Genomic DNA, 13,590 nt, shown 5'->3' on the forward strand with positions numbered 1-13,590 from the left:
CTGTTCCTACTTTCCATCCCACAAATATTGCCTGTAGAGTGTGTTACCTGGTCCCCAGAGCTAAGAGCCACGCAAATATTACCTGTACGGTGTGTTACCTGGTCCCCAGAGCTAAGCGCCACGCAAATATTACCTGTAAATATTACCTGTAGGGTGTGTTACCTGGTCCCCAGAGCTAAGCGCCACGCAAATATTCCCTGTATGGTGTGTTACCTGGTCCCCAGAGCTAAGAGCCACGCAAATATTACCTGTACGGTGTGTTACCTGGTCCCCAGAGCTAAGCGCCACGCAAATATTACCTGTAGGGTGTGTTACCTGGTCCCCAGAGCTAAGCGCCACGCAAATATTACCTGTACGGCGTGTTACCTGGTCCCGAGAGCTAAGAGCCACGCAAATATTACCTGTAAGGTGTGTTACCTGGTCACAAGAGCTAAGAGCCACGCAAATATTACCTGTATGGTGTGTTATGCGTAAAATTTAATCGATGAATGAGGGACTAACTAGGGGCAAGGAAGCGACAGTCGCTTCCGGGATAAATATGCGTAAGTCAAACTTTACTGTTTTGAAACATAAACTCGGGTCAATTCCGATTACGTATGTTTCTTAGTATCATATAGAAAATGACCTATCTGTTTAAGGGCTTATATAGCATGAATATGCTCTAAAAGGCCGTGTTTTATGCGCTCAAATGTTGAATTATGATATTGTAAGCCAACAGCATGGCGGAACTGCTGTACTGCCGTCGACGAAACTATCCTCACCGATGGGATTGACCAATAGTAGCGTGGCGCTTATTGTGTGCGCGCCGCCGTTAAACGGAGGCACCTATAGCTCCACTACTGGCACACACATGTTCCTCAAGGTGAACCACTGCGCATGTCAGGACCTGCAGTTTTGTAATTCTCGCGAAATCTCGCGTGTCAGTTTACGTAACTCTCGCACAATCTCGTCTTGTGTCGCTAAATCTCGCGTGATGTCACGGATCGTGTTTCCGTTTCCGGTTCGAAGATTCTCCCACATCACGTGACCCAAGGCTGACAGAAAAAATGGCGGTGACCCCACGAACCGGCGAGAGAGTCGCCCAGCTGGGCGAACACTGAGACAAAAATTTCATCAGAGGACCCGTAAAATCGCAACTTTCTCCGGCTTTCGTGGTCGTGCAAGGTCAGTGGAGATATAAGCAGGCAAACTGCTCGGTAAGTTTGCCGCTGGAAGTCGTAAAAACCCGGGTTTCTGGTGTGTAAAAGTAGACTTCCGTTGGCGAGAAGACTTGAAGTGAGTTCTGTGTGTGTTGGTAGGCAGAGCGCAGTACAAAAAGAACTGCGGGCCAAAACAATCATAAACAATCTGCCTCTCCACCGATGATTTCCCGTTAAAAGATCAATTCCTTCAACTCTTACTTGTGCATTGTTATGCTAATAGTCCCAAATATTTACAAATGACTTTTTGTTGATCTACTCTGAAAGAAAACGTCTCAAATTTTTTAAACTTCGCCCCGGGTAAATTATCAAACTTTGAAGCACGTGCATCCAAACGAACTTTGTCAGAGAAAGCTGACCGCAGAAAACCTCACGATCTTTATTCTTTGGTTCGGAGTCTGTACAGCCGGCATAATGCATGAATTTCATGCAGGCTTTTCCTTTTTTTATCATTTCGTGCATACAAAAGAATCTTTCCAGTGTGACCGAAGCTATCAATTAAAATCTAAAGGGGGTTATCCTTTTCAGGGGGGCATTTGCATCAAAATGTCGCCAGAAAAGTGGGATTATCACAAGAATAAATTTTAATTTTAGTGAGTGAATGAGAATTTATTGAGTTGTATTTCCTTTGCAGCATACCGGGATTGAAAGGCCGAAAAATCTGAGGTCTGAAAGCTGTTGTATAAGACTTGCAGAGAGTGGAGTGTAAGTGATATACTAGCACACAGCCTCATGAACTGTTGATGTTCCCACTCCTGGTTTGAATTGGACCGCACTGATGGATAAGTGCAAGCACGTTCTCAAGCAGCGTCTGGCCGAGGACCACTCCATCCTCAACCCGCAGAAGTGGTCCTGCGGGATCTGCGGCACCACGGAGAGCGTCTGGGCGTGCCTGAGCTGCTCCCATGTGGCGTGCGGGCGCTACATCAACGAGCACGCCCTCCACCACTTCCAGGAGACCAAGCACCCGATCTGCCTGGAGGTCAACGAACTGTACGTGTTCTGTTACGAGTGCGAGGAATATGTACTGAACGACAACAACGCGGGCGACGTGCACCTGCTACGAACCACCCTCAGTGCCATCAAAAACCAGAGCCTAGGGGCTCGAACGACTCGTAGCGGACGCGTGCTGAGAGCGGGTAAGGACGACAATGCCGGGCCGAAACAGACAAGCGTGGAGCCGGACCAGTACTACACCGCAATGTACTTCAGGCGATTCATTCTCATGCGGAAAGTGTTCCTCATCTGGCGCGACAATGTGCGAGCGACTAGAAAAGCCAAAGGTTTGCCCCCGCACCCGGAACCCAAGAAACCGGAGAGAAAACGAGTCGTCAAGAGGAGAAGGAGTTATGAGAGGCCGTCGACCCCCAGCAGACAGAGTCAGCGGACAGCTGAAAGGAGAAGACAGAAAGAAAAGGAAGACGATTCCAAACCTCGTGCCCCGATCACACCAGGGGTCACTGGCCTCAGGAATTTAGGAAACACGTGCTATATGAACTCCATCCTTCAGGTGTTGAGTCACCTTCAGAAGTTCCGCGACCTGGTGCTTAACCTTGACCTTGATGGCTGCAGCGATGGTACCTCCACGAGACGGAGGCTGTCCACTGAAGCATTGGAGTACCGAGCTGGTGGATCGAGAGGAATGTTTCGACAAACAAGCGTGGACTGTTTCAAAGCGGTGACAACGCCGCCGGCGAGACGTAATCTCGGGCGTGGACTGAACGGCGGGTCGTCGTCGTCGGGCAATGGCAGGGGGAACAAATTTGTACCAATCAACGGGGAGGCAGCAAACATTACGAGTATATCGTTGTGTCGCGACCTGCACGCTCTCTTCAGAGTGATGTGGTCGGGGAAGTGGGCCCTGGTGTCGCCGCACGCCATCTTGAACTCTGTGTGGAAGCTCATCCCCAACTTCAAGGGGTACAACCAGCAGGATGCTCAGGAATTTCTGTACGAGCTGCTAGATAAAGTACAATCCGAGCTAGAGCGACTCTACTCCCCCACCATGACCATGAAGGCCAGAAGAAACCCCATGCCCATGGAAATCTTCGCTCAGAACTTCCAGGGAGAGCTTGTCAGTCAGGTATTGTGACATCCATTAGAATTTATCAACATGCATTTCTTTTTATCTCTTGCTGTTTTTAAGCTGATTCTTTAATCAAAAAGACTGATTAGCCATTAGGTTGGTAACTGGTAAATACTACCACCCAGCACCCCCAAACAACAAACCATATGGCCTTGGCTTTACTGTCAATACAAATTACTCTAAGATTTTTTTTATATCCTACTCTATTCTTTGTAGAATGACATACATTTTGTTAGTATGCTGATATACATGTAGCAGTGGTGACATTTAAAAAAAAAAGGAAAACAAAAATGTAAAATTAAATTCCTTTAGAGTCATTTCTACCACTTAGCAGCTCAAAATACTTTTCATGTACTTATTATGAAATCAAATGACAGATCTTTCCTTGCTTCGTTTTGCTTTGAGTTTTCCCCAGCTGAATGCAATGTTTCCATCCCATGGACCATTGCCTGCAGAGTTGGTAAATCAATCTGTGCCAGCCCCCAGACCTCTGCTGTTCTGCACCATTCATTCTGAAAGGACCCTTTGTGTCTGAAAAAGGCTGGGCCTCGGAAACCTGGGCTTTGTTTTACACTGAAGGGTCCATATAACTTATAAGATATCCATTTTCGCTATATCTTCCTTCTTTAAGTTCTTAGACATAATGCTTATGATACATGAATACTTCACCGTTATAGCAATGTGTTCATAACACAAGTAGTACTGGGAAAGAGGGAAATTGGGGGAGGGGGGCAGGCTTCTGAGAAAAAACTATGGCTTCCTTAGGAACGTAAACATTGACTGTTGAAGGGGCCCCCCTTTAAAAGGTTTTCCCTTAGCCGTAATATTTTTTGTATATTCATCTTTTTGACTCACTTCAGAAGAATCGTTTGAAGTTTGATTACCAGAATTGTAAGTACACTAAATTACAAGTGTAACTCTATTCCCTTCTACAAGCCTGCTGATCAACTACCCAGAAAGGTGTTCTCCGAAATTGAGTGTGTACATTTTTCCACAGACGTGCACCACTGATATGTTTGGTATGTGTGGTGTTACGTCATGTCCTAAAGCATTAGTCCTTTTGTCACCCCTTTTAAGTTGATTATACCTTGGGCACAACCTGTTGTATTAGACAGCCAAGTTACGTAAGTATATACTGTGTGCCGAACTGCCTGTGTCTGAAGTAATATTTGCATGATTTTATAGGATTGACCTTTGAACAGGATACAGTATACTGACAGCATTGTGCTGATAATATTGTTTTGTAGGAAGGTAGCTCTCATTCAAATATGTCAGAAAAATAGACATTTTGATTTTTAGTAAATTTTACCATAGAATTTCTACATAATTAAAATGAGCTTTTCTTTTAAGGCTGAAACAGCTGTCAATACAAAAATCAAAATCACAAGAGATTTCAGTGAAATTTGCTCTAGCTATAAATTCTGAAGTAAAATTGTGGAAAGTGAGTTTTCCATCTTCGGCCTATGTTAAACCAACTGAGTGTAACTATTTTTGGAAGAAGCAGCATTCACTTTTAGATCACCATCGAAGTTTGTTTACTTACATATGACCTTTGGCCATTGGAGTCAGTAAACAGACTGGCTTATCTCTTTAATCTACAATAATCAGATTAAGGAATTCCTTTTATGTTCCCTCAGGGATAAAGTCATTAATCCTGTGCTAGAACCAACCAGCAGTCATAACATTATTTTCCCCATTCAAACAACACTGAGATAGCTAGGGTATTTTACCCTATGGGCATATAATTAGAGAAATGTTTAGGAGCAAAACATTGTTTTTAATGTGACATAGATCCACAGGCATGTATCAGCACAGCATCATGTTATATGTATTTGGAACAACTCCCCAGTTCAAGTTTTACATGTACATGTAGAATACAACACGGTGAATTTGGTATCAACCGTGGAACTGGGGCATGGCCCAACCATGTACTCGAAGTGTGTTCGATTTATTATTCTATGGAAACGCTTCAGCTGATAACCCAAGTTATCACCTGGCCCAGAACACCCATATTAAAAATTATGGTGGCCCATAACAATAGACCCTACTCTGGACTGGAGCCAGAAATCTCATCTGTTGTAGTGTACAATGCTCCCTTCCCTATAGATACAAATACATCTCAATGCTTCTTGCAATTCTATGGTAAAAATCTCTTGTTAGTCTATGTATAGTGCCCCCTCCCCCTTAATGCTTTTCAGTGTTTCTTTCGTATAATTCTTGAGGTCTGTTTTTAACCCAGCCCCCCTTTGTCTTATATAGACTTACAAAGATATGTCACTGTGTAAGGACTATGCTACTTGTAAATGTAATATAAAAGTATTGCTTTTGTACTTCTGAGCCATCTTGTACGCAAAAATTTCCATGAATTGTTTTTCCATTTCCAGTGTTTAAGTATCTATATCCTGTTGTGTTGGCCTTGGCTGCTGCTGGTGACAATTAGTCATTGGACCATGCCCAAATCAATACAGTAGAAGGTCAAGATACTGTAGGCCTTGCACAGTTTTTCAGACAGTCAGTTTTTGCCATACAATTTTTTGTTAAATTCTTAATTACTCAATGATCCTCAATTTGTTTTATATCTGGGGATAACACATTTCGTAGTGCAAAGCAATTCCCCCATGGTATATGAGCGAATCATATTGATAATTTCTGTCCATAAGATAAGTAGTCTCCAGATTTGTTGCCTAGGAGCTTTGACCAGTATTTCCTCATTAAGCATTCCTAACTATAAAAATTTAAAATGAAGATTGATTCATCGAGACTCTGTGTATGCAACATGAATGTTAATCTATTGTAAGCATGCTAGATGCTAATGCAGTGAATAATGAAGTTTGTCTGGAATGTTGACAAGCAATTTGTCAAGTCAAAAAAATTTAGCTATGTTTACTGTATACTATTATAGAATTACGTACAATAAGGCACACAATGCAATGTATTATGTAGCATTCACGATAAGTGGAAATTCCTTTTTTTTAATCGTCCTGACTGTCTCCTGATTTCTTCAATAGAAAGGCTGTCAGTGGGGTGTATAGCAAAACCAAACAAAAATGTCTGCTCCATTGCAGAAATTAGCGGGTGGCTAGGAAGCTTCCTAAAGAGATGTGTTATAAAAAATGACAGCTTTGGATGTGTGTGTGTGTGAGAGAGAGAGTTCTTTGAACTTGAAGTTTATCTTGAAAAGGAATAGTTGGAAAAGCATTAAAATTTGTGTCTTTGTCCACAGAATATGTATATGTAAGTGACTGATAATTTTTAGGTTCATTTTATTTCATAGGATCCTTGTTAAAATCCTTGTTCTCATTGAATGTGGATGTTTTAACCTCTAACAGAGGACAAAGCAAAGGAGCTTTAGGCCGACTTTAGACAGACAACACTTTCATAGTCGTGCGACTGTTGTTGTAGACAACGTTGCCGGCGACGATATTTTTAGGCTGTCTAAAGAGGATCAAAATAGTCGTGCGAGGGTTTTTATGGAATCATCGTGCGACCACCTCGGACCCAGTCGCGCGACCCTTCAGCGGGGGGTCCGCGACTATTCCTCACATGTCTAAAGAAAAATCGTCGCCGGCGACGGGACTGGATCATATGCAAATAAGCCTGCAGCATGTTTTTTCTATTTGAAAGGGCATTTTTCTCCGTAAATATACATGCAGTCAGTAATGGAAACGTATTTTTGTCATCAGAAACTGCCTGTTCCAGCGCAATGTCCCGCCACCAGTGGCTACATCCTTCATGATACTAGTAGTAATCTGTAATACCACCGGTGGCCACGAACGCCGGGTTTAATTCAAGATTTTCCCGTCTCTGTGTCATTCTTTGTTGGGGACAATGTTTGTTTGCAAGCAAAAGAATAGTAATCTGCTGCATGACGAAAATGAAGAATTCTCCCGCCATTTTTAATTTGCAAGCAAGAGGTCACTGTGGGTCACGCACGCACGCACCGCAGTGGAATCCTGCGCCGCGGGTGTCCCGCAATACTCTGAACGCATGTCTAAAGACAACCGTTGCCCACAACGAATAGTCAATAACAGTTGTCTGTTTGTTGTGGGTATATAAGTGTTGTCTGTTTGAAGTGGGCCTTAGACTGTGTGATGTCATCCCCCCATGTGCATTCATTGTGGCCTCATGTTGGCTGGATGCCAGACAGTCACATGATGTAAACACTCCTCTGCTGTGTGTCCCTGTATGTGTGTCAGACTAGTGTGTATTTTTGGAAGGAGCTACATTAACAACTTAGTACAATCCTAGCTTAGTCCAGTGGATGTCAAATATTTGGTTTTCAAAATGTTCTTTCTATATTTTCTCAAGCCAAATACTGAAAATTCATTTTATGGTAGGGAGGGAAAAAGGTTCTGCTTATTGTAAACAGTTCTGTAGTACAAAGTGTACAATACCGGTAGTTGTACACTGGAAATGCACCTTCACAGTGTCATGAATTTCACAGTGGTGAGGTTACCACAAAAATAAAGCCACCTCAAGTAATTCTTAGCTTATTCAACCTTGTATATGAAATATTTAGTTTTCAAAAAATTTTTTTCAGTCCAATTGCTATAATTTTGAAATGAATCAACGGAACGAGGAGGTACTTATGAATTCCAGGCTAGAAAGTCTTGACTCTGACTGAGTTTTCCCACTGTTTTGTTGTTTGTACAGGTGACATGTCTGGTGTGTGGGTACAAGTCCAACACCTACGAACCCTTCTGGGATCTCTCACTGGAGTTTCCTGACAGGTAAGTCAAATAATCTGTCTAGAGTACTAGAGAAAGGAAAGCAAAAGTTTCTATGTTATTATAGACAGGAAACAAAAAGTTTTCATGATTTCCGTTTATCAACATATCATTACGCCACAGTAGATCTATTGCGGCTAAGCTATTGTATTCCCATTTGCCTCTAGGTTGATGATTTTGGTTACAGATGATTTTTGTTGAAAAAAATATTAGTTAATTAAAGAGAAAAAAAATAGACATTCTGAATTGTTTCTTTTCATGTAGAGTCATCTTTTAAATTTTCAGAGAAAAGCAGATTTTTAATGATTTTGAAAAGAAAGGTGCATGTACACTAACAGTCTGATGTGTTGAATGTTTTTATGAACTGTTGCATATGCTACTTTGTAAATCTTGGGCTCTCTCTTCTGTCTTTAAGATTTTAAAAGGCATTGCTCCTTTTTACATATGTCTAGTTGTATGCAAGAATATTCCTTTTACTCACCCATTGATTTTGAGCATTTCTTGCTAGAATTGGCATAGTCGACAGGCTTTACACACATCCAGCCAATGTAAACTCTTAAAGATTGTTATTCTTAGAGAATTCATTCTCTACAAGTAGAACAACTTGATAACACTTTTGATATCACTGTAGTTCCATATTTGCATTTTTTTGTGGTGACATCTTCACCACAAACTCAAAACCATTGCAAAAAATTTTTCTGTCTTTGGCCCTTCTATCCTCCTGTCTAAGTGCTATATCTGTGTACTATACATTGTGCAGCATCATGGTATTAGAGGCACCTCTTGCGGTGAAGATACATGAATACTAACAAGGCTCAATTTAGTACAAACTGCCAACGCTGTCAAAAGGGATTGTTCTGACAACCAACATATTTTGGCAAAAATTTTTGCAGTGTTGCCAGCTTTCGCATGATGGTGCCACAACACAAAAGTGACAGTAGTTAAAATAAAAACACTTGCTGCCTTCCTGAATGCTTGCATCTAGACATGCCCGGCTTTTCTGTCCCCCTTCGCTGGCCATACAGGTACCAAGCTCCTATGGTGTCTTCCAGATACCAGTGTGCCAAGGACAGGCCCTTCGCCCCGTCTGAAGACAGCTGCCTGCTCACGGAGATGATGGGCAAGTTTACAGAGAAGGAGTACCTGGAGGGGAAGGTGTATGAGTGCTCGCAGTGCAACAGGTCAGTTCAAATCTGCACAGTTAGAAACATGCAGCTTATGCAACAATTTTAGCTTGCTTTCATGTGGAAAAAGTTATCCCTTTGGAAGAAATTAAAGACAAGAAGTTGAGATCTCTGTGTTGAAAAAAAATGTCTGTTTGTTCAATAGTACCAGCCCAACAAGTACCAGCCCAACAAGTCATTTTTACCAAGTTTCAACAGTCGAACTTGGTGTAACTTCTCTCTAAGTTGACAGAGGCATTAGTGTTGTCAACATAATATGAGGCTTGGAAGTGCACATAGTATAGAATCCATGTGTCTTGTTTCAGTCGGCGTCGTGCTTCCTCGAAGAAACCTCCCGTGAAGACAGAGGCCTCCAAACAGCTGCTGATCACCAAGCTACCTCAGATCCTCAGGCTCCACCTCAAGAGGTTCAGGTAAGACAGGTGTACAAAGGGTTCTGGCTGGTGCATTTTAGCATCATGGGCCACCTCGATGTAACCTGTATAACCGCCCTGCGGTGTAACAGACTAGCTTTGCAGGCAACCAGGGTGGCAGCAGCTGGTTATATTACACTGAATGACCCGTCACACCTAACTTTTGCACATCTATCTGCAAGAACTATTCGTGAGAACAAGTTAAATTTTCTCAGACCGTGAAAGTTTGGCACCAAGAATACAAAGTGAATTACAGTAAGTCTTGTATTACAGATTGATGAATAAATGAATGAATAAAAGAAAGTCTTTCTGTACAGATGGTCAGGACGTAACCACCGCGAGAAGATTAATGTTCACGTGGACTTTGGCGAGGAGTTGGACATCGCTCCGTACTGTTACGTGCCCGACGGCAGCGAGGTGGATACGATGTACTGTCTACAGGCAGTGGTCATCCACCACGGCCGGGGCTTCGGCTCAGGACACTATACAGCCTACTGTTGGAATGACGAGGCTGGTAAGACTGTCCAATCCAATCCATTACAGTACTAGATTAATGCTACTTTATAGCCGGTTGTCTTATACAATATATGTTGGCCTTACAATTTTTACATTGTACCCGTTTTACAATTGTTGTGAGATTAACTTTGATTTGACTTGTATTTTCTATACACAAATTTTCTCACTAAAACCTCTCATTGTACAACATCATAAGAAGCTTTCTTGTTTTGCAATACATACATATTTATTCATTCCTGCATCCTGAAACAATATGAACAAATACTGACTAATCTGCTTTTTTTCCCTCCAGGTTTCTGGGTCCACTTCAACGACTCCCGCCTGGATCTGAGCTCCATCGAGGACGTGGTGGCGGGACAGGCCTACATCCTGTTCTACGTGCAGAAGCAGAAGCGGGCGCCCCCCTCCCCAGAGGAGGAGGAGGTCGACATCATGGAAGTAGACGAGGAGGCGGAGGAGGAACAAAAAGCGACAGGCAGCGGCGGCGGGGACAGTACTGAGGACACGTCTCAAAGTCAAACCGCGGACCAAGAGGAGGACGACCTCAGGAAACGTAGACGCACCGAGGAAGCGTAGACGCGTAGAGTAGCCAGGCGGAGATGTTCTCCTGTCACTATCTCCAAGTTTAGTCCCCGTAAAACATGTAGCAATTGTAGTAAAACAGGGATGCGATCAGCCTGTTATCCATCCTTTTCTAGCCCCCGTTTGCTCCTCTGGTTGCTTCTCCCTCTGGTTGCTTCTCCACTAAATTTTCTGGCCTTGTCCGGATTGAAACTTTTGGCTCTTAATCTAAGTTAATGCAATTTGTCTTGAATCAAATATTTCTTACAAGCAGTGTGAGGGGGATGGCTCTGCTTCTTTGCATCCTGTTACCAGGACATGTGATTCAGAGCCAAACAAAATTCTCACCTAATATTTTACTTAAATATGCAAATGCCAGTAATTTCTCTTTTAAAATTTATCAGACTATTCGTCAGGGGATGCATCTAAATGAGCTAACCAGGGCTAGAATTTGGTCAGTACCAGGCAAGGGATACAGACACACAGCACTTTTAGATCCTCTGAAAATTTTGTACACCCGAGCACCTGCTTAAAGTAACTGTCGTACAAATTGCTACTTTTCTTAGCATCACAATAGTCTTACAGAGCTATCAGTAAGAAACTTTCTGTTTGGTGATGTCATATTGTCAAATCGTAGTGATATGCTTAAAGTATTCCTTTTCAGTTTTTATTGATCTTGTCTTGATCGGTCTTGTGTTCATTGAAGTCAAGCATTTCGCATACAACTAAGGTGTAAACTCGTACTTAAACAGCTAGGGTTTGGACACATTGCTTTCACTTCTGTCCAGCTAACGACAACTCTTTCACTAGAGAAGAAACCAAGTGGTGGGAGAAATAGTTGAATGTGTTATAGAATCTATTCTAATATCTATGGTTGGATCTTGGTACATATATATCCATTAATTGAATCAGTGTCAGTTGTGTGCTCCATTTTAGTTGCTTGCATTTTGAGAGGTGAATATTTTGGGCGGCATCCTTAGTTAAAGAGAAGAGAACGGATGTTTTTCTTTTGAAAGATTGAAATTTGTGTTTCGAACTAAATGAAATTGGCTTGGGGATGAACATTTTCTAGCACTGTGGTAGATTTATAGGGAAAAAGAGCACCACACATTTACAAACAACTGTCACATCTGGAATTCAGTGAAGAAAAAATGACGCCAGGACTCTTGGCAAAAATTAGCCAATAAAAATCGGCCTGAAATCAGTCAACATGATGGAAAAGAACTTATGTGCTTTGTATGTAGAACTGCATGATGTACCAAGTGAAGTGATAGGCTTACTGAAGCTCATTTGATTCTTTGTCAGACTTTTTCTCTACTCAGCAATCTTTGTCTTATTTTGCATTCCACCAAAACTGCAATGCATTTTTGTGTGAATAGGTCTTATTGAAGTCTTGTAAATAAGTTTGGTATCTATGGAGCGTACTCACAGTACAAGTGTACTTAAATTGTTACTTTTTGAAGACGAATTATTTGTCCTTGCGACACTTCTCTTAGAATGTTTTATTACATAATGGGAATGTATGCACACTTAAACATGAAAAGGAAATTGAAAGTTAACAAGAAGCATGGACTAGAAAATACAAGCCATCACAGAATAAAGGTACCAAGTTCAACTATGATCTTGTTTAATGTGCCAGAAACCAAACATAAGAAAAGTATAAGACTTCCATAAGAACTACAAATGGAACTCTGAACATTCTTGCAGCCTCTAGAAAAATGCTACCATCTCTTCAGCCCTTTGCAGATATGTAACTCAGTCACAATAGAAAGCAATTTGTATGATTTTTTTTTTCCTTAGAAAATGAATAGGCTATTGGACCATTTGATTTCGAAAAAGTAGGTTTCGTTTTGAGCCGATGACGTCTAGTACAAAATATCCCCGGATTAGAAAACAAGCAGCACATTTGTCGTGCTACCTGGTAACTTCTGTAATAGTGATTAGTGTTAATAGTATCATTGTAAACTTTTTTGTTTGCATAATGTATATCTGTTTTTCTTGCGTTGTCATTTAATCTTTGTCTGCTAAGTAGACATCTTTGTGTCTGATTGCAGCTACATGTAGTTGATTGCCGAGTGTAGCGTATTGTAGCAGTAGGCACCTAATCATATGTAAGACCATAGAGCTTTGATAGCAGTGTTTTTTCTTCAATGTATTAAAGACTTAGAAAACAAGACTAATGATAATGCATTGTTACTGTTAGTGGTAACCTATGCCCTGTGGTGTACATGAGGATAACAGACGAAGATGTATTATACAAAAGGAGCATTTGTTGATTCAGTTCTCTATACAAAATAAACTCAGCAGAGTAGCGATGGTTTTCTTGTGATTTTTTAAAAGTTGTTTGATGAATGCTGTTTTGGAGAAAGCTGGTTGAAAGCTTGAGTCATATAATGTATTATTTTATGTGTGTAGTAACATATCCAATGGGGTGTAGCCAATATTGGCCCAGGGTGGGCCCTGAAGGAGTGTGTGGGGGACTTTCAGTTATTTCTTATTTCTAAACCAGTGCCCAGTCAGGTACTTTATGGGGTCTTAAACAAGTTTTCTTAAAGATTTCATAACTGCAAGAAATTTTGTAAGTTTCCTTTTCACACATTACATCATCCACTCTCATGCACATACCATCCTCTGGTCCCTGATTTTGACCATGTGCCAGTGCTCACTTCCTGCCAGCCAGCTGAAGAAGTTCTGGATGCAGGCCAGCTCAACCTTCACATCCTGCCAGTCTGCAGGTTCAACTTAGCCTGAACAAACTTGGACCAGGGCCAGTAGGAACAAAGGAACAACCTTATAAGCTTAAATAGCACACACCAACACAAACTGAGGATAGCATTTAAGTTCGCGGGAATTTAATTTCGCGGTAGTGAGAAAAGGAACCTTTCGCTGTGGTTTTAAGTCCTG

The 13,590-nt window shown here is 41.7% G+C and overlaps 2 protein-coding genes across 5 annotated transcripts in view; one reads left to right on the forward strand and one right to left on the reverse strand.

Moving 5' to 3' along the window:
- Nucleotides 1-958, reverse strand: part of LOC118415578 (mitochondrial intermembrane space import and assembly protein 40-B-like) — a 15,818-nt gene extending 14,860 nt beyond the window's left edge. Inside the window, exon 1 of one of the 2 annotated variants that reach the window (XM_035820271.1) lies at nt 843-958. The gene's annotated coding sequence lies outside the window, so the exon portion shown is untranslated. Of the gene's footprint in view, nt 1-841 lie in introns of both variants that reach the window. The other variant, XM_035820272.1, reaches the window with a different exon arrangement.
- A 35-nt stretch (nt 959-993) lies between these two features.
- Nucleotides 994-12,999, forward strand: LOC118415568 (ubiquitin carboxyl-terminal hydrolase 49-like). Of its 3 annotated transcripts, none has more exons than XM_035820256.1 (7): nt 994-1,164; nt 1,834-3,282; nt 7,939-8,015; nt 9,065-9,193; nt 9,502-9,609; nt 9,927-10,123; nt 10,418-12,999. In XM_035820256.1, exons 2-7 carry the CDS (start codon nt 1,978-1,980, stop codon nt 10,699-10,701), a joined length of 2,100 nt encoding a protein of 699 aa, XP_035676149.1. In that variant the 5' UTR covers nt 994-1,164; nt 1,834-1,977; the 3' UTR covers nt 10,702-12,999. The 3 variants fall into 3 exon arrangements, with proteins under 3 accessions (XP_035676149.1, XP_035676147.1, XP_035676148.1); XM_035820254.1 differs by having other exon boundaries at nt 995-1,164; nt 9,038-9,193; XM_035820255.1 differs by having other exon boundaries at nt 1,028-1,196; nt 9,038-9,193.
- Nucleotides 13,000-13,590: the final 591 nt, after the last annotated feature.

Source organism: Branchiostoma floridae, chromosome 5 (assembly GCF_000003815.2).
Source record: "Branchiostoma floridae strain S238N-H82 chromosome 5, Bfl_VNyyK, whole genome shotgun sequence".
NCBI classification, from domain to species: domain Eukaryota; kingdom Metazoa; phylum Chordata; class Leptocardii; order Amphioxiformes; family Branchiostomatidae; genus Branchiostoma; species Branchiostoma floridae.